This window comes from Lissotriton helveticus, chromosome 11 (assembly GCF_964261635.1).
Source record: "Lissotriton helveticus chromosome 11, aLisHel1.1, whole genome shotgun sequence".
Taxonomy (NCBI): Eukaryota; Metazoa; Chordata; class Amphibia; order Caudata; family Salamandridae; genus Lissotriton; species Lissotriton helveticus.
The window spans coordinates 127037942-127063122 of NC_136072.1; the positions used below are offsets into that span (position 1 = coordinate 127037942).

General features: G+C 44.5%; 1 protein-coding gene across 2 annotated transcripts in view; it reads right to left on the minus strand.

Moving 5' to 3' along the window:
* Positions 1-4046: 4046 nt before the first annotated feature.
* The window catches only part of LOC144791812 (fetuin-B-like), a 183331-nt gene continuing 162196 nt past the window's right edge, over positions 4047-25181 (minus strand). For both annotated transcript variants that reach the window (XM_078666593.1, XM_078666595.1), the window contains 2 exons: positions 6199-6288; positions 4047-4722 (listed from right to left, as the gene is read on the minus strand). In XM_078666593.1, the coding sequence (XP_078522719.1) occupies positions 4096-4722; positions 6199-6288 (717 nt within the window). In that variant the 3' untranslated portion in view covers positions 4047-4095. The remainder of the gene's footprint in view (positions 4723-6198; positions 6289-25181) is intronic.

The window sequence follows — 25181 nt, forward strand, 5'->3', positions numbered from 1 at the left end:
ATTTATTCTCACATCTGGCCTGGACTATAATCCTCACATGGACCATCATCCGTGGTCCTCTAACTATGCAACATCTGGCAATGCGCAAGGTCCGCACTCAAGTGTGGCCACGTGAAGGTGCCCAAAAAGACTTTAAAGAACTGAATCAGGTATCAAACTGTACCCTTGTTAACTTTGCCAGCATACACTGTGCTTAGATAAAAACCATAGAGCCATCCGTTTATAATAAACCTTGATCTGAATAGTAAGTACAAGAGAACTGTTGATATGCTTTCAGAAAAAAATGCATATGGAAGAAAACATCTTAAGATTCCTGTGCAAGTCAACTTAATAATAATAATACTAAAAGTCATATTTTCTACAAAAGAATATCAAGGTTTGGACATTATACTTATTATGAACTATACATGTGCTGCTGGCTAGATATTCTGCACCAAACCACAATCCAAGAGCAAGCATTCGCAGTTAAACAGTGATACCACGCTGAAAGTCCAAGCCTAAAGATAGTACTTGGCATTTCGGTGACCTTGCACTTGAACCTGGTTCCTGTGGTTTTAAGGACTGTAGTAATAAGGTTTACAAGCATTGCCTAAGTGCTCTTGAGGTAAGCAGGCCCTAATGAACTGTCTACACACTTTTGGAAGGCAGTGAAGAACCTCACACAAGATCTAAAAGCTCTGCATAACATATACACCATTTAAATTAATTGTTCTTAAGTACTTAGGCCTTGATTTAGAGTTTGGTGCAGGTATTCCTTCTCAACCGCAACGGAGTACCCGCTACAATAAACCCTTACATATGACATCGAAGAAGCCTACGCTGGCTCCATTGCTGACATACTCTTCCAATGACCCGATGGAGTACGGACTGTCGGAAATTTATCTTATAACACCATCCACCCAATTTAGAGATCATCATGTTATTTGTTTTATTTGTGGTTTGCCACCTCCAAGGAGGATCAGTCAAAAAACGATTATAATAATGACCCGCCCACACCATAGGTGACATCTTCTATAGTGTGGGGGTCAATAATCTTTTGGCTTTGAAATTATGTTTTAAAAAAAGCAAAAACTTGTTGAAAGTTCGATGGGAGGGCATCTACTTTGATGGAGCTGTACATCAAACTTTTGACACATTCGCAAGAACCATGACAGCTGTTTTTCCACTGATTAGAGTTGTCCATAGGGTCTCTAAATGCATCGCTCTGATGGTATAAATACCTTACTCTCCACCCTGGATCATGCGAAGCAAAACTTTATTGAAGTTAAGTGGGAGAGGATGACCACAGACGAGTTGAGTATTTAGAGTCAGAAGGGTCAATTGTCCTGATTTGCATAAGGCATAATTAGTGGCTGTATTAATGAGATCAAACACACCTATCATGAGACCATGCCAGAGACTTCTATGGACATAAATCCATCAGAAGATTATCCCATAAGTTCCCTGCTGTTAAGTTTGTATTCCTATTTCATTTTTTTCAACTAGCCACATTCCTAATACTGTGGTTAAACATTGTCCATTAGATAGAGCTGTAGAAGACGAGGGAAGACAGAGTGGAGCTATGCTACATAAGAAGTGACTAGTAGAAAGGAGCAAAGCTAAGAAGCAAGAAATTAAGTTGGGGAAGAAGATGACCAGCGATGATGTAGTTAAATCTAGGAAGAAGTAAATAGAGAGACAAGGTTTGCTGTTCTTTGCATGTCTGTTGAGAATCTGAGTCCCACATCTTGAACATTAAGATGGTGGCTTATCTGCGGCTGATTGTGCATGAACTCAAAGAACTGTTGGGGTCACAGTGGAGAGCTGTGCAAAGATCCAATGATTCCTGGTATCTCTTTTCTCTTCTTATCTAATTCCACTGTGGCACTTGTTTCTTGCTTCTTTAACTGCATGATTTTGTACTTCTGATGCCTTTTACCAACCTCTTGCACCCTTCACCCAAATCACCTCTACACCAGGAAGGCAAGTGTATGTTAGATATGGGTGATTAATTCAATGAGTTTATTTTTAATGAGTTTCATAGCATTTGTTTTACCTCATTATGACAGTAAATCTAATGAATGCTGAAATGCTCTTGTTCTCTTTGGTTTCGTTAGGATAACATTCTCTGTGAAGACTTGCAACAGACCTTTATTTCGGAGTGTGGATTTTCGTGTACGTGTAGACTTACATGTCTTCACCCCCTAAACTCAGGAGGTGGAGCTTCTCACAGGTTTATGGCTGTAAAGATACAAATCTACTGGTCAATTTTCAGACTTCGGTGCAAATAAATTAAATGCGTATTAAAAAATGTACTCACTTCAATATATTCAAGGTACTTATAAATAATATTTTAAACATTGAAAAAAAATGCCACCCTCACTAGCATTTTTATTTTATATGTAGTAAAGTTTGATAAAGGTTCTTTGTTCAATTTTTAACTTTACATTTTTTTTAAATAACATTTTCAAATTAGGGATGGGTGAAAGATTCCACTCAGCCGGCGGAGTACGCAGAGGTTTTGCCTACGTACGGAGTTACGGCAAAATTCCGGCAACCGCTTTGCAGCAGAGTTTTTTCTTGCACATGGCTCCACAACATTAAGTTGGCAAGCGAGAATTTGGAGCGCTAGCATGATTTTTGAGCGCTAGAACGGCTCCCACCAAGATTTCTCAACATGGGCAGTTGTTGCAGGTAGCTACCATTAGCATTGAGAAAGGTGCGGCTCTGGTCAAAAGTCTGCTCAAGCTGCAGAAAGAAGCAGCAACCTCTGGCCTACCGTGTGGTGCCGTTTGTGCTGATTTTACAGCGTGGAACATGCTCCCAGAGCTACAAATCTGTGCGAGCAGTGCAACATTCCGAATTCTGCCCACTGGCGGAATTCTGTGGAATTTGAGGTGTTTTTATGTAATTCAGCAGTTTTGCAGAGTGAAACTCCGCGAGGTCCACCCACCCCTAGTTTAAATGTTTAATTTATTTGTATTGTTAGATATTAAAACAATAAAAAATGTAATAATTACAGACATACATATGTATATAAAAAACATAAAAAATAATGTCAAAATTAATCGTTCAATTATAAATATTGCAGACACCCATACAAATCACATTATAAAAAGTGAATTTCAAAAACAGATTGCCCATCCCACTTTTAAAACGAATCTTCCCACAATGAAAGACACATCATAACGAATTGCATCTCCTAAACGCACATCACACATTGACAAACAAAACACATGTAGGTAATGTTAAGTTCCAAAACATCTCTCAATACAAGGAGAAAAGGTCTCTATTTTCATGCTTCCAGGAGTAATATTTGTGTTATGTTCTTTAGGTGGTGCTGGTTTCTCTATTCTCTTCTGTTCACAGTTCTACATAGTGTAGGTAAAGATCTACATATATACCATATAGAACTACATTTGTGTGACATACGTCTAAAATATGCTTGCCAATTTTCTAATAGTAGCTTGACAGGAGTATTTTGCATAGTACATGCTCCCTCCCACTCAAGCAAAGGCATAAAATGTGAACATGTGGGAAGAAGCACCCCTAATGAACTGTCTGAGTTAGTTTGGTTAAAATATCAATAGTATGTCTTGGGAAAGTTCTATATGTGTCTTGGGAAAGTTCTAGTCAAGAGGAATTGGACAAGTGGTGAATGGCGTTGCTTCATTCCTTTGAAGGAATAATGTAAAATGAGGGGCGTAAAAGTTGGGCGCCCCTTATATGATGTCAACCACAGTTTTGAAAAGGTGAGGTTCATAGACGAAACATGCATTAACTAATCATTTTAATGTTATTTTAGTGATATAGGGAGGAAGCAAACGAATGAGTGATATTCCAGATAAAGTAGGTTAGACAAAATATTAGAAAGTACTCCTCTAACCATTATATAAATACCAGTGATGGGTTATCTAGTCCCTGCTGTCTCTTGCAAGGTTTTGCAGCAGCATTGCAGGCCTGGAAATTTGCATTCAAGAGGAAATAGAAAGAGCTCATGAAACACAAGCGGCTAATTAAAACATCCGCACTCTATATATCAAAAAGTTAGATATTGTGGTCCAGTCTTGTTAATTAGAACTGCATTTATTCATGCTGCATTATTTCATTTGACTTTTACTTAGGCAGTGGCAATAAGGATGCAATGTGGGATATCTGATGCTTGGGCTCTGCTGGGCATCCTGATGAATTTGAAGGGACCAAAGGGAAAGGCTGAGGCTCTGGATCCTTAAATTGATCTGGACCTGCAGGAGAACCAGTGGGAGCACTGGGAGAGGGGTCGGGAATAGTTGGAACAGGAAAAACATCTGACTCATTCTCCATATAAATGAGCTGCACTGACCCAACAGGCCCTGCAGGTGTGGGAGGCATTGGCTTTGGTCCAGTATGTTCTTCTGATGAGCTGCCGTGATGTTTGTGACCACCATTGGGAGGACCACGCCCATGCTCTTGCCCATACCCTTTTCCGTGCCCTTTTCCATGTCCTCTTCCATGCTTTTCGCTGTTCCTTTTTCCAAGTCTATGCCCATGCCCATGAGGTTCACTAGGCCTTTTCCCATCTTTGCGTCCATGACTGTTGGCTGGACGTTCCTCCTGATGGTTTCTGTCTTCTGAATGGGTATGGTTGTGCCCATGAGGATGATGATGATCATGCTTATGGCCTGGTCCATGCTTATGGCCATGTCTGTGACCATGCCTTTGAGATCTACGCCCACATCCACGGTGCCGATGATGAGGATCGGGCTACGAAAAAACAGGTAAAAAGCATGTTATACAAAATAAAGATTTTATTGTATGGTGGTTCTAGGAATCTGTGCAGTTCTTAGTGGGATTACATTTTTAGTTTGAAAATCACCATAAAAATCAAATAAATAATATGAATGTCTTCTATCAGCCATACATTGATGATTTTTTGATTTTCTGCATCGGGTCCACCTTGATAAATGAATTCTCTAGTAAATCGTTGGGTACAGATGCTTCCAGTCGGGTATGGTGAGGTCATTGTCTGATTTGACCTGGGATTTTTGCAGGCACACAAACTAAAAAACATACACTCTCTCTCTCTCTCTCTCTCTCTCTCTCTCTCTCTCTCTCTCTCTTTCCCCCCTCTTGTTTGCAGTTCTTAAAACTGTTGGTTATTTAACAATATATTGTCTTTTAAGTAACCCTAACAATCAGCACTGCTGTCCCTTCCAATTGCCCCAAAAGACCCTCATGCTCTGCTTCTCAAATAATGTATTTTACCATGATATGCCAGCATGATTGTTGGGAAATTTGAAGCTCACCCCCTCCCCCAATCTTACTGACCAAGCTACTTACCTGCTTCCTCTGTGTGCTATCTGCAGAAAACGCTCTCAACTTTGATGTTTAATGATAAGTAAAGGTACTATGTCGAAGTTAAAAACTTGTGAGAGTGTTGATTATTTACCAACTGGGATGATCAAAATATGATTTAATTAATTATCCATATTCCTATTTACATTGATCCCCTCTTCTTCCTCACAGTACTTGGTTCCCTCCCTCGCCATCTCCCTCGCAGTCGCTGTTTTCGACCATTGTGATAGTGCATGGTTATTACCAACACGACTCTCAGGTAAAAAGGCAGTTATTATGTCCACAATGAAAAGCGAAGGGGTTTGATTTCAATTAAATTGAAAGGGATAGTGTGTTTTCCTGGTTGTGAATGTGGCTCAGACACATCCTGTAAAGAATGTGACAAAGAAGAGTATGGTTCAGTTTAATGAGGGTTAGCATTAAGTCAATGAACTGCCACATTAAAACAACATACTGCAAGGAGCATGTCGTTGATGTGTGAATTTGGGGATACCTTACATTGGGTTACCTTGCTACTTTGCTATTACACTCTATAAATCCTTGTTTTATTCATTTTATTTAATTCCCCCACAGAACACTAAAATCAATGTAATTGTGATTATGCATCACACCACAAAAGTATTGGTTCATGAAGGATGCATCACAATGACCACCTTAATATTAGGACCCTAAGACATGGTGATTGCAAGGGACAGGCCCTACAACATCATGGTGCAATTTGTTCGCCTCTCAAATTCCCATTTCACCCATTGTACTAGGTACTTAGTTTGATGCAACAAGAAAGCCATGCAAAGCTAAAGAAGAACTGATTTAACTCACAGAATTCAGCCCCATGCATTCTAACCTGGCTACTGATGTCAAATATCCTCAACATACACAACTTACCTTGGGAGCATAGATCTTACAGGAGACAAACAGATCAAACTCAGAAGGTGATGTAGGGGTAAGGGATTCACCTTTGCAAAACCCAACATGCTGTAAAAGAAAGAAAGCATATTGCGTCAAGTTGTAAACTAATGATTCTATTGATTAACAGACTGTGATCTTTTTGCTGTCCTTCTGAAATATGAATATCATTGGATAAGGTTGCTGTGCCTCTCAAATGTAGCTCAACAGTCTAGAACGGGGCTCACCAAGGTCAACAAAGCCAGTGCACTGACAACTTTCAAAGTCCTACTGGAGAAAATTGTGGCTCTGGATTTTATGTCAAGAATAAATGCCCATATTTTCCCCCAAACCTTTCTTGCTTTATTTAATAGCAGTCAAGAATTAAAAAGAAAGAAGTCTACAGTTCCCAACAGGCTTGAAAACAAAATCAGCACCCAACTGAGCCTATCCTATCATTGGCTAAGAGCAACATGTCCACTTTTCTTGCTTCTCTTTTTATGCTCCTTCATATTTAAAATTTATCTTGAGCATATTTTGATTGATTATAATAGTATATTTCAATTGTGGTATACAATATATTGCACACAGTGTTGTTTCTCTCCTCCTGTGTTCTCAGTGTGGCCCCCACGCCGCTGCTCTACGTGCCCAACATCCTTGTTTGGATTGGCGAAGCCATTTCATTTGGTCACCTGTCTCAAGAGTATAGCTCCCCATTTTGCCTCCATTCTTTGGTTCTCCTTCTGCATCCTCTCTTTAATGTAGGTATTCACCAACACACTGGTTTCTACAGCAGTCAGTGCATTTCTGTAACTGGCACATAGCTCCTCTTCCATTCATGCCTGTGGAAGGGCCCGCTTGAATTTTCTTTCCCTCCTTCTTAGTTTTCCTCCCTGCTTTCCACATCTTCCCTCACTCACAGCTTTCCACAGTTAACTCTTTCCAGTTTGATTTTCAAACTATTCTGTGAGACGATTCTCCCTTTTGGCCTGCCTCTTCATTGATTGTGTCTGCTCTTAAGTGATATTGAACCAGCTCCATTACATACATTAAATATATATAACTTTATATGTTTAGAATATTATTGCTTTACTCCTATATGAATGTAGAATAATCCTCAAACTTTTATAGCTTCCAGGAGAATAGCCAAAAATTTGAAAGTCCCTCAAATGTTTGAACAACCTTCTGCTTTTGCCCGCAAATGGTGTACACCAGGAGGATCTAATCTACCGCTGTTGCAAAAAACTAACTAAATCTCTCATCTTCGGGCTCCAAGAGATCTATTCAAGAGTTTTCTATTATTATGGCTGGAGTGTCTCTTAGCAGACAAAATGAAAAGTTTTTTCAGTTTTCTAAGAATGTGGGTGGCAATAGCTTTTCGTATGTGACTGAAGGTATAATCCCTTAAGACCTTAAACTGTGAGGTGAATTGACCAATTGCAGAATATCCAGTCATCAATTGTACTTGATGAGTTAAAAGATTTTGGTTTGGTAACCTAGGGGCCTATTAGGATGACGGGCGGACTTTTCCGCCCGCCATACTGATGTGGGAAGGGACCGCCCGCCATAAGGGCGGGGGTCCCGTGGGGGGAATTAGAATGCGCACGCCACAGTGGCGGACGCATCCAGTATTTTTACCATTGCGGCGGGCGGTGCTGAAAGCACCTCCCGCCGCAATCGTAAAAATGCATGTTGTGCATTTCAAAGCAAAGCGTGACAGGCACCGCGTGGTGCCTGCCACGTTGTACTTTGAAATGCAGGGGGGTACCATAGGTACCCCCATGTGCACCCCCACACCCCCCGGAGTCCCTGGGGGCCCACAACGGGCCCCCGCAGGGAGTCTCCGCATGCCTTTCCATGACGGCATTGCTGCCACAGAAAGGCATTGACAGACGCCCATTGTAATATGGCTGGCAGTGTCTGATAGACACCGCCACCATATACAACCCTTTTCAGCCCCCGTCGCAAGGCGACCGGGACGTAAAAGCGGCGGACGTTCTTTCCGTCCGCCATGGACCCCCCAGCCATACTTATATAGAAGAGGGGGTCATTCCGGGTGGGATGGCGGTCGGATCGCCCCTGCCAGGCCGTCGGTGGCTACCGATAGCCTGGCGGGGCGATCCGCCCGCCATCCTAATGGGCCCCCAAGACACTGTTCATAATAATGACATTAATACATTGTTTTCAATAGACTCTTATTGGTTTGGTAGTCCAGAAAAAAACTGAAATCTCCCATGTTTAACCCCACAGCTATTCATCATGCACATTCGCTAGAATGGGTCCCTGATGATCCTCTGGGTCAGTATATATCAAATAGTCTTAGAGTTGCTTTGGATTGCCATACTCGCTCTGGGTAATATAACGACTACACCAGTTTATTGTTGGTTTTTTCTCAGTTTGGCAAAGACTCTAATAAAGGACTGATTTGGCTTGGTCTAATTGTCAAGATAAGCTGTTAAAAGTAACAGGCCCTCTACCAAGGATTTTGGACATCACTGAAGAGGCACGATTAGAAGGTGATTCAATATATCCTGATGACTTGTCAAATTGGACTCAAAGGGCAATATACCTTTTAGGCAACACCAAAGCTGCAATTGTATATGCACGTTGGCAAGGCCTCCTCATAATCATTGGCTATATATAAAGAGCGTTGGGGCCACCGAGGAAAGACCTCAGACAAAAAGAATGGTGACAACATTTGCATCTTTGGCTAAAGCTCAGTTTTTGCTCAAGATAGTTTTCAGCCACCGTGTTTTTGGGAGGGCCGACTGAGGCATTAGTCACTTTGGGGCCGATTCCGATCCGGGTCAGAAAGCTCTCCGACGGAGCCAGATCCGTAGTGTTTTCCGACCGAGCCAGAGTCCTGCAGTACGAACGAGCGGGTACGATGCAGTCGTATGCGGTTCGGTCTCACTCCCATAGAAGTCAATGGGAGCCGGTCGTACGATGCGTACATGGGCTCCCAGTGACTGAATGGGTACGTCTCACACAAGAGCCCCCCTACAGTGGGTATGCTTCGGTGCCAACCGCACCGTACATGCCTGTGTTGGGGAGACCCTTGGGTCTCCCCCAGTGTCCGAGACGTAGGGCTGCGGGTGACAGGGGGTCTGACGCGAACCCCCAAAGGCAACTTCCCAGAAGTTTTGCGAGTCAGACACTCCGGCTCGTACCGGCTGTCCGACGCATGCATCGTACTGGCTCGGTCGTAAATCGCATCCATTGCATGCCACGGTTAGCTGCGGCCGAGACGTACAGAGCGGTATGGACCCGGAAAAGACTTGGTTGGTGAATTTCACGTAGCTCGCATCGTACTTGCTCGCTCGTACAGCTGTATGAGTCGGGCGGAAAACACGCATACGGCTCGTAGTTTTTCCGGCCGGATTACGTTCGGTGCCCTTCCCACCCGGATCGGAATCGGCCCCTTTGTGTCAACTCTAATGCCAACTCCAGAGGTTCTGCTTTTTCAAACAGGGAATTTAGACCTCAATTGTTTTCACAAAAGAAGGAACAGAGGCTTTAGACACAGGGGATGCAGAGCGCCCCCTGCTAATAGAGTGTGTTTGGCAACTTGTTTTCCAGGCTAACAATAACTAAACTTAGATCATTGGATTTTAGCCACAGACAAGTTTTATATTATATAACTTCATTCAGAGCCTTTGCTAAATTTCCTTCATTAAACTCTCCAACTCTCAATTAGGTCTTTTGAGAAGTAGATTCTCTAATCCTAAAATATGAGATTCAGCAAACTTTTCTTTTCCTCTCGGGTTTTCTCAGCAATATCTTTCTGGTTCAGAAAAGAACAAACATGCGACCTGTGATAAACCTGAAACAATTCTGAGGCTCTGTAGTGTACCATCATTTCTGGACGGAAACTATTCTCCTTATCAGAGATTCTTTTTTACAGGGAGATTCGATGGATTGTTTAGACCTCCAAGATACATTTCAGATGGTTATGATTCACAAAGATTTTAGAAAGTACCTGCAGTTTCAATGGGACAATCAGGTTTATTACATGAGTTGTGTCCCTTTTGGCCTCGGATCAGCATCTTACTGCTTTACAAAACTAATGAAACCAGTAGTTTGGGTTTTTTGGAGAGCTCAAGGGTTAAGACTAATAATTTACCTAGACAACATTATGTTCATATCACAAAACCAGTTCTCTCTTCACCAAGATCTTTCAATTACCACTCATTTATTACAAAGTTTGGGCTTTGTAATAAACTGAGAGAAGTCCAATTTCATTTACTCAACAAACAAAAATCCTGACTTTTTAAGTATTCTGATAGACTCGCAAAAGTCTATACTTCAGTTACCACAGTTCATAATATGAACATATCTGAGTGAGATAAAGTCAATGATGTACATAACACTGATTCCCCTCATATCGTTGGCTTCACAGATATCAGGTATTTTGGCCTTCTAAATTCACCAAGTTTTCCAGCTCCTCTTCATTATCAAGCAGTGTAAAGCCGAAAACTTGACATTTGCAAAACTGATAGATTACCCTAGTAGTCACGATCCAAATTTCGGTGGTTCACGAAAGTCTAAGCAATCAAAAACAATGTCTTTTAAATTCTGTATTTACTTTGTCACATTTGCTGCCCTTCAAAGACAGAGGTCGAATGTCAGGCTGTTTTTTCTGAAAAATTGCTACCTATTTTTTAATATGGGATTGGTGTTTGTAAACTCCTCTCACTTTGCAGTAAGGCAGGCCCGGCTCCTCCGCTAGGGCGGAGGAGCATCGCTCCACTGCTCTCAGAGCAGGAAAAATAAAATGATAATAACATAATTTTTATCATTTTTTTCCCCCTAGCTATTGGGCTCAGTTAGGGAGGGGCGGGCTGGTGTCAAAGCAAAGGGAGGAGGAGTGGTTTGTGCACAATAAGTGCGCATGATGGTCTGGCCTACGGTCTTGGGCTCTCCAAACAGTCATGTGCACTTAGCATGTTCTCCACTGGGCTGTAATACACAGCCTGGGTGGAGAAAATGTACGGTGCTCAAACCAATCACAGTGCTGCACTGCAGCACTGGGATTGTCTTAGGGGAGCCTGTGTGCTTCCTGCTTCCGGGACTAATCAGAAAGGGAAGCAACAATGGAGGCGTGACGGAGGAAAGACAGCGTTCGTGAGAAGGTAAGTGGTTTTTATTTTTATATTTTGTTTCCCCTTCACAGCCCTGCCCCTCCACCCCCATTCCCTGCCATCCACCACTGCAGTCGGAAATAGAAAAATAAAGTTAATCATGTGGGATGTAGTTCTAAAACATTCAGGAAGCACTGCTCTACGGTCTCAGAAAAAAGGCTGTCTATGCTTCCATGCCAGATCTATCGTTAGAATCGGATGCAGCATTAACGGACTGGGTCAAGTTTGGTCCGTTCTCTACTAGAGGCTCATGGTCAAATCAAGAGTCTTCTCTGAACATACATTTTTCAGAGATGATTGCAGGTTCCTTTGCCAATTTGTATAGGCTCATTGAGGATTGACAATCTAATGGCAGTATAAAACAACAATCATTTAGGTTGAATACAATTCAAGCGACATGCAGAGTTGGAAAAGGGGATTAGGAAGTTTTGTTTCCAATGAAAAATCTCAGTTGAGGCAGAGTACACTCTGGGCAATATATAGATCATAGTAGGCTGGTATTCAAGACATCTTCAAGAGTTCAGTGAGTAGCACCTGCATCCTTTCCTATTCAGGAAAATCTGTTTGAAGTGGGAACTCTTCCAAGATTTCTTTGCCTCTTATCTTCCCTTTGAAATGTGGAGGGTAGATCTCCTTTCATCTACGGTGGATCCCTTTTTTCATGACTGTCCTCAGACATATAGTGTACTTTTCCAACTTTCATATTTGCTCAAATTCGACAGCGGAAAGCAGATTTGATTGTGGTGATGCCAGAATTACAAACAAATGTGCTTTGTGAGAAGTTGCCCTGGCATATGCTGTCCACTTTTCTAGTGGGCACCTTTCACCAATCCAAACGACCCTTATTGATGGTAGGTTTAAAGACAACCTATATAGAAAGCTATCCTAGTGGTAGCTGTGGAGAGCAGCCTTCAGGCTAGGTCTTGGAGAAATGGAAAGCAGCCTGTTTTACCAGTCTATAATCTTGTGAATGACCAAATGAAAGGAGAACCACACCAGGTATATATATATATATAAAACATATGTATTTAATCTAAACACATCCCTCTAGTCTCTTAATGAGACTAGAGGTAGAAGTACACACAGTAAACTTATTTAGCACACAGTAAATTAGCACAGTATTCGTTTAGCCCTAGGGGCGTCACAAACCATATACTAAGAAAGTGGTATAAGAACCACGAGGGACATAGAGACAAGGCCTAGGGCCTGTAGAACCGCTGGGGCAACCAGGAACCACCCAAGGTAGGGACGCAGGAGACCCACGGGGGACGCATACACTGTCTAACCACAGCCGAGAATCACAATTGACTTCTATTGAGAAAGTTGCGATTAGAATTTTAAAGATTAGGGACACTTAGAAGTGGACTAGGAGCAAACCCCTTGAGAATTAGACAGTTTGAGAGTCAAGACCCACGGGAGCGCCGAAGTACTTGTGTTACCTCACCCAGGGAAGCCGGGTGCATAGGTGTCTTTTCATGTCGGGTTTCGTCGTTGTTTCCTATGGCGAGCTGCAAAGAAGTGCTGCGGACGACCAGGTGAAAAGTGTCCGGATGGATCCAAGGGTGGATCGGAGATCTGAAGAACCTGAAAGCAGAGGGGACAGAGTCTGGGTCACTTGCCAGTGACCAGGGGGGCATTAAGGAGATGCCCACCGATGTTGGGTGATTTCAGGTGCAGAAGGTGAAGCTTGACTCTTCAGCCATGAGGACCAGGAGGCGTCTATGACAACCAGGAGCTGGATTTGACCTGACCCACATCGGATTTCAATTGCTGCGGTGTCGGTATCCGGATGGAACCCAACAAGCCTTGGCAACAGCAACCCACCCAGAATGCAAAGATTGGCTTCGGAGCAGACCAGCAAGGTTTGAGGGACTCGCCCTTTGGAGGGGAGTCAGGGCACATCTGGAGCAACCAGAGAAGCCCAAGAAACAAAGGAGTTCCCTTCCTGGGGACCCACCATTTGACGGACCAGGGATCGCAAAGGGGCCTCGAGCAGAAATGCTAGAAACGGGCCCACGGAACACTCGTGGAGTGTAGGCCCACGATCTTCGGTGCAGATGGTTCACAGGGCTTGGACTACAAGGAGCCCAATACACAACTTCGGGAAAGCTCGGGAAGTAGATGCACTTGCCAATGTGCAGGGTGTTCAGGAGTTCCGGTCCCATGTCCCTTGTGATGGCTACAGGTCTCAGCTTTGCTAGGATCTTGTGTCGGCTGCAGAGATATCTGGAAGTCCATGTCCTGTGTCGTCAAACCATCGGTTTCCGGCAGGCGCCTTGGAAGTGCAGACCAGCAAGATTCTTTGTTGGTACCTGTTTGAACAGGGGAGTCACTCCTTGACCCCAAGGGAGATCCCTCCATCTTCTAGTCGAAATAGAATGTTGAAGTTCCAGGATATATGTTGCAGAGTTTCGTCCAGGGTAATCTAAAGTCCTAAGGACTGGGGGCCCGATTCACAGAACTAACTTAAGACAAAATCCTAAACTTACTACTTTTGGTATTCACAGAAGTTAGGATTTTGTCTTAAGTTTGTCTTAAGACAGACTTAAGACAAAATCCTAACTTAAGTCTGTCTTAAGTCTGTCTTAAGTCTGTCTTAAGACAAACTTAAGACAAAATCCTAACTTCTGTGAATACCAAAAGTAGTAAGTTTAGGATTTTGTCTTAAGTTAGTTCTGTGAATCGGCCCCTGGGTTCCTATGCTTACACTAAGTTTAGGGGTTGGACTTACTCTAGGGCCCCACCTATGGAAGGACCGAGGGTAGGTGTGGTTACACCCTCCCCCTTTGTCCAGGTTCGTGCCAAAGCAAGGGTTGAGTGCCTCTGCAACCGATTTGAACTGGGGTATGCACAGGAACACCAAGTGTGCCTCCAACACTGTCTGAAAAGCATTCACTGAATGCTCCCACCCAGCACCAGTACACTAAAGCCTGCCTGGGGAGGTGGTTACACCTCCCTGTGACAGGAATCCTATTGTCTATGGCTGCAGTATCCATTTTATGATGCTGGGGCTCTTTTAAACTATTACCGGTCAGGTAAGTGTGTACATGTCTTCTCCCACTAGAAGGGTGGAATTCTACCCCTGCCGCCAGGGGGGGGGGGGGTCCTTGGGGGGTAGGATTCCAAAGTGTTTGACACCAAACATGATATATTTTGATGCAGCCATTCCAAAGTTAGCACTTACCGCAAGGTTATAATGCACTTAAGAGTATATGGTCTGGCTATATCACAGAACAGCTACAGAGAAGTGATTCCGAAAGCTGCAGAGGGGCTCAGCTCATGCTTGGGCACCCTCTCACACAAAACCAAGCACTATGCCTTCAGGATTGTCAAGGCCTGCCAAAGGAGTGACTTATAGTTTTATAGGTGTCTGTCATTTAAGGTAGATATAGGTAGCTTATATCTTAGTAAGGGGTGCAAGCACCACCTTACACAGGCTGCTGTAGCAGACCTGTGGTGCCATTTTGGATGGCTTTCCAGGGGTGGCATAATACATGCTTCAGCCCCTTGTAGGCCTCTGGGGTACCTATGCCCTTGGTACCTAAGGTACCATATACCAGGGACTCACAAGGGTAACCCAGTAACTAATCTGGAGTGTACCTAAAGTACATGCAATCAATTTAGAGAGGAAGCAGCTAGGCTGGGGCCCTGGATAGCAGGGTCCCAGCCAGACCAAAGTCGAAAAACAGTGAAACACCAGCAAAAAGTGGGGGTAACCATAGTAAGCAGATCCTAATCTCCTACATGCTTCTTTTTTTTTAACAGATTTTTATATAGCGCAAACTTGACCCGACGGTATCGAGTATCAGAGCGCTTTACACGAGCACCAGTTGCGCTACATGAAGACAAATTCATTTTCATTAGGCACGGGAGATTAAGTGATTTGCCCAGAATCACAGGATGTTGCATGTCCTTGCCGAAACTCGAATCTAGCTTCCTAGATTTAAGGTCGACCGCCATTTCCGTTAGACCAGCTCCTCTTGCTTCATTTTGCCTTCCTATCTGCTGAATGTGTACAGTTCATTTACAGGTATTTACATTTTTGGGTGTGTTAAGAAAAAAATTACACCCTCAAGCTTTGCTTTTACACTTGTTGTACCCCACCAGCGTTGTCACATAGATCACTTTATTTTTCTTTCTCTAACTGCAAAGTGAGAGAAGTTCGTAAACATCAGTCTCTGGGTTAAAAAATAAGCAGAAGACATAGCCTGATATTTGGCCTCTTTTTGAAGTGCAGCAAACGTGACAGGATGAACAAAGAATTTAAAGACATATTTATTTAATGCCTGGACTTTGGCGCCCCACAAAAAAATCTGCTCGCGACCCACGCTAGCTTCTTTGGGATACCGGATAAATATACACACTAGAACACATGTTAAAAAATGTGAACGAAAATTGATCAAACCAGACATTTGCTCTGTTGTGGATTGATTGCTGAGAATGAGCTGTCCGTACAATGGCACTTAATAAAGCTATTGAGAACTGAAAACATTAAAATGATTTGCCTTCTTAAATTTATGGTTGAAGAGACTAGTTGAATAGTTCTGACTGTGAAAGCAGTTAATTTTACAAAACATCTTTCACAGTAACTTATGAATTGTAATCTCTCATTCACATATTCTTATTTAATTTTACTTTGTGTACTCTATCTATCTATCTATGTATCTATGTATCTATCTATCTATCTATCTATCTATCTATCTATCTATCTATCTATCTATCTATCTATCTATCTATCTATCTATCTATCTATGAATCTGTCTACATTACACAGTAAGAAATGTAAGTTATGGTTAAATCAGCATTTCCATTTAAAAGGCATTTAGTTTTGCTAGTACTTTTGTCACTTTTCAATTAATCTACCAAGAAACTTTAAAATTAAAAAAACATTGTATCCACTCTGTGCCCTTCAAAGTAAATTCCACCAATAGGGAACAAACAAAATGAGGATACCAAAAGTGACATTTCCCATTTTATGTCCCGCAGGACTCTTTGCTCCTCCGCACAGAAACAATTACACCAAACTTGAAAAATAGAACATTGTCCAAGAAAGTGCCTTTGACAGGTTGGGTGGGATCTATTCAGTAGTTTTCAAGAAATGAGTTCTGCTCTGAGCAAATTTTAGAATCATCTGGACCGTTATTTCATTCAGGTTCTGTATGTTTGTGCCAAAACATTAACTAAGCTTTTACTGCTGGGTTTTTTCAGCAAATGTGTGCAGCAGGAGTTAGGCACAGAGCATGGGCACAGCCTGCCCTGTAACTAACCCAGCGCAGGTTGCCATTCCCTAAAGTTTCTGGCCTTCAATCTGTCCTAACACCGACCCACCAAGAGTTCCACGGTATGCGAGTTGTGGCATGTATGGCTGTTTGTGTGTTATGGAATATGGAGCTAAATATAATTTGCAAATTTCAGTGTCCTTTTGTTTTTATTCATAACTAGCTTACCCATCGCGCATGCTGCGATCTCAGAAGAAAGGAAATTCAAGGAAACTTGTTATGATAACAATCAATTTACATTGTGTCATTTTTATTGAAACTTATTCATTTTAATATGGAAAACATTTCAAAGTGTTGTTTTAATTCTATTTATTTATTCGAAAGCTTGCGGCTACACGATATTTTTTGGTTTTCCGTCTGGTGCATACACAAATAAATCAGAAGGTTTTCCGACACGTGAGCTGGCCACATACAGTTGTCAATGTGAGAAGCACAGATTCTCCAAATCTAGTCCACACACTTGCAGCGATTTTCCTTATGCTTTGTTGATGGTCATTGCAGAAGCGAGTCGCACCGGAAACTGTAAACGTTTAAATTCAAATGGCATCTCTGTTGGGATCATTGGAATACGTGGCAACAGTACATCTTCCCCCTTGAATTTCCCATTCAAAATAGTAGCTTCGATGACATTGTTAATCATCTTTTTCACCGAAAGTCTTGTACCGTTGCAAAGTCGTGGTGTATTGATGTTTCGGAGAAGAATGATAGACAGGGCCGGACTGGGAACCAAAACCGGCCCCGGGAAAGTGCTCGGCCGGCCCCCCTGGGGGGAGGTCTGAGCTGTTTGCCGGGCCGGTTTCGGCCAATTTTGTTGCAGGGCCGATTTTGCAGCTATGCTGCATAAACAGCCCTGCAACAAAAACGGCTCCCAGGGGCCCAAAACCGACCCTCACCATTGCGGCGCACTGGGGGATTGCCCGGTGCCCGCAACGGCCAGTCCGGGCCTAATGATAGGTGGCCCTGGGGGGCCGATATTTAAAAAAATTTTATGCCAGAAACCTTTGTGGGAGTGTACTCAACAACTTCCCAAAGTTTCATGGCGATCGGATGAATGGTGTAGTAATGCATAAAGGACAAACAGACAGACAGACAGACATACATTCGTTTTTATTTATATAGATGATAACTACACTTTGGGGTCGATTCTGATTCGGGAAAAACTGCTCTGTATAGCCATACGGAATGTTTTTCCCGTACGAATCGTACCCTGCAACGTCCCCCATACATACGACGAAGTACGATTCGTACCAGAAGCTGGACTCCGTACGAATCGTACAGAGACCGTACAAATCTAATCACCATACGAATATCCCTCGGAACCCGCTGTACGCGACATCCGTACGGTTCGCGGCTAGTTTTTCCGACCCAGTAAGTACGAACTGTGTCGGGTACGCACCGTACAACGCTTTTTCTACGGGAGCCGAAAACATCCGGAAAAGCAGAGTTCGCCTCGAAACAGGTACGGAACGCCCCCCCCCCGGGTACGGTGTGTACACCCCATGGTCGCAGGGGTACGGTGCATACCCCTGCGATCATGGGGTGTATGCACCGTACCCCGCAACATGGGGTGTACGCACCGTACCCCTGCGATCATGGGGTGTACGCACCGTACCCCATGTTCGCTGGGTGTACGGTGCGTACACCCTGCGATCGCGGGGTACGGTGCGTACACCCCATGATCGCAGGGGTACGCACCATACCCCTGCGATCATGGGGTGTAGGGACCGTACGGTGTGTATGTGATTGTGTGCTTTTCTGTACGAATCGCCCTTACCTGACGTGGACCGTACGAATCGCGTCCTCATACCCCAGTCCGGATCGTACTCGTCGGGTCGTATGGCATGTTTACGATTCGTACGGAGAGGGCTTCGGATACGAATCGTATGGACGTTTTTTTTCCAGAATCGGAATCGACCCCTTTGTGTTTTTTAAGTGAGGTTCTAAGTTTAAAAATTAATTACATTAAGGTGTTATGACCCATGCTAATCATAAATTCACTTTAAGCTTGGATGTGTCGGTAACTTTCAATATTTAACCATACACCACATCCAACTGTATCAATATGCATATCTATATATCTATATTTATAATCCTCCATGCTCCTTTCTTTCGATTAACCTTATTGACGACTAATCCCTATGTTCCTATGTCCTCAGACTCTTATGTGTCCTTATACCATGCCAATCATACATCCATTCCAATACTTATAATGTCTAAGAATTCTACTTTAAATTAAATAGGTTTGTAGCCATATACATTATATTGCTGTTTTGAATTGATTTGTTTACTTGTTCACTAGAACTTGAACACCCAGAGCATTGCAAGCCCTAATTGACGGGTTTGTTTCCTTCATAATTAGGTTGAACTTGTCCCCCAACTTCTTTAAGTCGTTTGTGATGGAAATAGGCTGTTGAGGGACGAGCACAAAAACCTATAAAGCAGGCACTGCTAGCTTAGCCAAAGTCCTGACTTTTTCATACCTGGGTTTTTTATTTGACGTCAAATTAAATTGGAATAGCCTGAAGGACGTAAATATAAGGGACATGAATAAAGCCCTTGAAGCTATCGCAAACTAAGCACACAGATTAGGTACATGGTCACCGGGGGTGATTTTAAAATTATTTCAATCATTTTGTATCTCCAAGGCCTTGTACGGGAGTGAGATATGGGGCTATAGGCAGTTGATAAATTACAGATTACACAAAATACATTTTTAAGACTGATTTTAAAAGTGCCACAGGGAACACCCGCATACTGTACATGGGAACTGGGGGTCAAGTACATCACTGACTTAGTTGCAGTTAAGCCTTTGCTCTATTGGGTGAATGTATAGTCCAAAGAAGAGGCATCTTTTAATCAAGCAGTAATTTTGAATTGTCTCTCATTGGATGATGCATTGAAAATTCCTTGGTTAAGATACATCAAACAATCATTCTGAGCCCTCGGCAGACCAGGTATATTTATGCATTATAACACAGTGAAGGGGGAGGATAAAAAATTATTAAAAACTTGTTTTTAAAAGTAGCTAATGCTAGTGAGAAGGAAAGAAGCTTAATAAGCAAATGATAAGAGCACTCGCTTTAGTTAAAGCAGTGCCGGGAATGGAGTCTTATCTTACCATTTTAACCAGTCCCCATGATCGTTTTTTAATTACTCGTTTTAGATTTGATGTGTTTCATCACTTAATTGCCTCTCCTCCTGGTTTTGTAGTATGAACCGAGGATAGAGGGTTCTTTGGCTTCTACAATAGGTCTCTACAGGATATTTTTCATTTTGTTTTTCTATGTAAATATTTTACGCATCCCAGACGACTTCTTAAACCTTATTTAAAAGAAATGGGATTTAGGCAGGCTCGTGTTACTCTTTGGCACTTGCAACTTTTGCAGAATGATCGTACATTGTTTGTAGTCGTGCATTTTTTAAGAGCAATGATAAGATCAATGAAATCCAGATATGATTGAGATAGGGTGGAATATTTGTGACCCATGCTAGGATGATAGAAGGTTTAAATGAATAGGGACGATGTTATGGCTGTGTTTATACTACAGTACAACACAACTGCCAGTACTGGTCAACATTAAATTATTTTGTTCCGACCTATATGAAAGAAACATAAGGGTCCGTTCATTTAATTTGTGTCACTGTGTTATTCATATATTTATTTTGTTTTTTTTCTCTAGTACACCATGATTATTTTCATGAACAAACAAACTGCTTTCATGTGTATGTACAAATATACAATATAGCATTACATAGAAATCTTAATGTACAATACAATTTACAGATTTACAAAACATCCACACATTCACATTGGCCAAAACTTTCATCCATCTACTATCATACCACAAAAAAACTTAGGGACTCATGTCAAAACTAGGTTTTTTATACATATAAATCATTTATATCCTAGAAGAGTAGTCAGTGTGCTGAACACAGTATTTAAAGAAACGAGATTAAATCCGACTTAAAAAACACTAGCAAAATATTAGGAAATGACACAAGGAACCAAAAACAGGTCGACGCGTTTCGAACTCTCCAATGCAGAGTTCTCCTCAGGACCAACACTCTTAATATGTGTGCAACACAAACAATCCTCGAGTAGGTGGCGTAGTTAGTTGAAAACTCTATTTCAATGTTGTTGCCATTAATCGCGTATCAGCGGGGATGTTAGCTTTGTATTATAATTGTGGTAATTCTCAGATGCCGTGTTTGTTTTCTCACTGGCGTCCGAATTCTCTCGTCCGTAAACAGTATGCGGAAGCCTGCTACAGGCTTCCGCATACTGTTTACGGACGAGAGAATTCGGGCTCTGAGGACGAGGACTGAGGCGTTCAGCACACTGACTACTCTTCTAGGATATAAATGATTTATATGTATAAAAAACCTAGTTTTGACATGAGGCCCTAAGTTTTTTTGTGGTATGATAGTAGATGGATGAAAGTTTTGGCCAATGTGAATGTGTGGATGTTTTGTAAATCTGTAAATTGTATTGTACATTAAGATTTCTATGTAATGCTATATTGTATATTTGTACATACACATGAAAGCAGTTTGTTTGTTCATGAAAATAATCATGGTGTACTAGAGAAAAAACCCAAAATAAATATATGAATAAACTAGTGACACAAATTAAATGAACGGACCCTTATGTTTCTTTCATATAGGTCGGAACAAAATAATTTAATGTTAACCAGTACTGGCAGTTGTGTTGTTCTTTAGTTAAGTTTAGGCTCAGCCTTACTGGTTCAGAGTCACGACCCTGTGTTGTTTTTCATAGTGTTTATGCTACAGGACATTTATGTAACTATGCTGATTCTATGTACTTTTGAAAGCAATTTTAAGATCAAGATAGCTTAGTAACGCATGAGATTGACAGGGAGAATTTAATGAGGCCGCTAAATTTCTAGCCTCAACACCTACTGATGCCCTGACCCTTGCATGTTCTAAGGTCCCAATTCTTAGGTTTGCGAACGACACCCTTATCATTTCCAAGACCCCTATCAGATTACAGTGTGCACTGGCCGTGTTTAAAGATTTCTGTAAACACAGAGGACTCAAAATTAATGCAGACTAAACAGAACTCATGACTTTTAATAAACATCGACCATACGGGGCCAAATGACCATGGAGGGTGTGGCACTAGAGGAAGTTGATGCATTTACATACCTAGGTGTCACCATGTAGAAAAGGGTGAGATGGAGATCCCATATTGAAAAAATGGCATTAAAACACAGACAGCTAGTGGGTGTTTTAAGTAAAGAATTTAGCTTGTCTCTGACCAAACCTATCAGTCCTGTATTACAGATATATAATGCCAAGGTAATTAGTTCAGTTCTATATGGCTCAGAATTATGGTGGTATGGAAATCTCACACAGCTGACTATTGCTGAAAACAAGTTCCTTTGTGGGATATCCAACCTGCCTAAAAGTACTCCCTCACTTCCATTGCTAAATGATATGAGAAGGTACTCACTGGCAGATATAGCAAGGCTTCATCCCTTATTATATCGGCGTCGCATCTGGGTCACACCGGATATCCAACCTGCCTAAAAGTACTCCCTCACTTCCATTGCTAAATGATATGGGAAGGTACTCACTGGCAGATATAGCAAGGCTTCATTCCTTATTATATCGGCGTCGCATCTGGGTCACACCGGAGTTAACCACCTTTGCTAGTGGACTAAGGGATGTCCTAGATTCAGATCACCACCATAAAATAAGGTGGCTTAGTGATATCAATGGGGCACTGTCCTCAGTGGGCTTGAACAATTTATGTGAGAACCCGAGTAACATACTGTCTGTACCCAAGGCTGTATTGAAGTGTAAATACTGGGACATGGTCGGTCAAAAATTCAGTAGATCGGGGCGTGGCTTGGCGGGCGAAGATGGCGGTCACAGCGTTGTAGAGCTCCCGCCGGCCCAGACATAATTTGCTTACTTATCCTGGCCCCCGAGCCCGCTAACTGTGCTATCTGTGTGGCGATTGTCCCTGGCGGCGCCTAGATCTCTCCGGTGTGCCGAATTATCCTTCCTGACATTCCGGTGGGCCGAGGTCGTCTGCGGCGACGTGAGGCCTAGTATCCGTTGGCGGAGCCGGGACCTCGATTTTCAGGGTCAGCGGCCGGCGGCCGGTGGTCGGACCGGCCGGGCGATTCCCTGGCCAGGGATTACAGCACCGGAGGTTGGGGGAGCCACTGCGGTGCCCTGTGGAGCTGCCTTGCACATCGGGGTGGCCCCCGGACGACGCGGAGTCGCTGAGGCCTGTGCGGACCTCGGGCAGCCGGGGCCTTGAGTTTCGCGACCCCGGGCTGGCCCGGGCCTGGATTGCGGTGGGTCGGCGCTGATCGTCCCTGGTGTTGGTGGGGCCGTGGCCGTGCCCGGAGAGACCATCCGACGAGTGGAGGAGGTGCCTGGGGAGGCGAATCACTGCTGAGGCCCGTCTGCACTGTAGGCGGCCGGGGGGGCCCCGTCCTTCACGCCCGGGGCTGGCCCCAGACCTCTAAGTGGAGCAGACCGTCAGCGGGAGCTGTGTGGCCGAGGCCCTGGCGAGTGGCTGCGCAGCCTGTTGGTGCGGCTGGGGACTGGTCGAAGGCTCACCGTGACCGTGAGTGACACACCTGGGACCTGCAGGGCGGTTGAAGCCAACTGTGGGGCTGCGAGGCAGTGGGCCACGAGACTGGACATACGTGGTGGCCGGAGCGGGTGGGGCGGCCCTAGACTGGTCTGGACTTATCTGGTGGCGTGTGAGCCGGCAGCACAATCCTTTTGCCTGAGCCGGGAGCAGCCTGGTACCAGCGGCGCAACGAGGGAGGCCCCTGACCCACTCCACTGCAGCGGCGGAGGGGATTGATGCCCAGAGGACGCCAGTGGGGAGCTGCGGCCTGCCTGGCCTTGGGGAAGCCGGGACCTCGAGTTTGGCGGTCCCCGCCCGGCGAAACCGACATTGGCTCTCGGACAGGGGAGCAGACGCAGTGGGGCCCGAGGTGCAAGAGGGTCGGGTAATGCGTCAGGACTAGATCGCTGGGAATATCACAGCTGTGCTCATCGGGGCTGTGGATTGGAAGCCTGTAGAACGGACCAGAGGGGCCCGTGTCCGAGCTTGGAGGGGCACGCCTGCTGACCTGGTGTGGACCTGGGGCTGACCCTGCGACGGTGCACGACGAACAGTGAGTGCCTTCCCCCCCACCTTGGTGTGACTGCTTGTGGGGTGGAGGGAAGAGACCCTTGACCCCAGGAGTAGTGTGGTGCTTGCGCCATTCTGGGGAGAGCTTTGCTGCCGGATCTACTGGGGGAGTCTGGAGCCTGCGTCGCACTTGCTGTACTGGGCCCGTGTAAGGGCCGGGGCTGCCTGGAGGACCGGCGTGGCTTGGTCGCATTGTGATTTGGGGCCCTGCTGTGCCCGTCCAGGCTCACGGATGTTGGCGGGAGCCCGGGCTTGGACCTTCGAGACCCCATGAAGGTGAGGAGTCGGATCTAGCGCTACACTTCTTGTTGGGGCGGGGGTGCCCTACCGGAGGTCCGGGGCTCGGAGCCTTGCTGTGGCCCTAGCCCGAGTAACGATGGGAACATCTGCTCGCTGGGTGCCTGGCCATTGGAGGTGTTCGGTGGTGACGGTCCGGTGTGGCGTGGCACCCTGCGGGCCTCCCGGCCTTGGCTGCGGTGGACTTAGGCCCTCCGGGTGGACTCTATCTTTGAACTGCAGTAAGTGGAAGGTCTGCCATAGGCGCGGAGCGGCCCGCCCAAACTATCCTGACCATGACCAGAGGCGGGGGCGGCACTGGTTCCACCAAGCAAGGACCGATCGACAAATTTACTGGACCCAGCGGGGGGTCCGGGGCCTCCGGGGGCGGCCAGGGCACGGGACCTGATAACGCGGCCCTGATGGCCGCCATCACACAATCCAGGGACATGCTAGACGCCAAGATTGGCGCAGTGGGAGCTGATGTCATGCTACTACGACAGGACCTCCGCAACGCAGTTGCTCGCATCGCAGAGACCGAGACCAGGATCACGGGAGTGGAGGATGATGTCGGCACCCTGAAAAAAAAAGTGGCAGAGATGGACAGGATCCAAAAGGGGCTAGCGCTCCGCGTCGAGGATGCAGAAGGGCGAGCGCGCAGGAATAACCTGCGTTTCGCGGGCTTTCCGGAGGACTGCGAGAAAGGGCCCATGGATATGTTCCTAACACGGTGGCTGGAGAGCTGGCTTCCCCCGGACGTTCTGTCGCGCTGCTTTGTGGTGGAGCGCGCCCATAAAGCCCTGATGCAGAAACCGCCAGTGGGAGAACAGCCTCGTCCGGTCATAGCTAAAATCCTCAACTTCCACGACAGAGACACTATACTCCGGGAAGCGAGGGTCAAAGAGACTCTGCTGTTTGACAATCACAAGATTATGATCTTCCCAGACTATACCAAGCAGGTGCAGCAGCAGCGCCGTTCCTAGATGCGAAGGTCAAACTGCGAGGTCTGAAGATCCAATATTCACTGCTGTACCCGGCCCGCCTTCGAGTCGTCTTTCAATCCAAGACCCACTTTTTTGATACCCCGGAGGCGGTGTTTGGGTG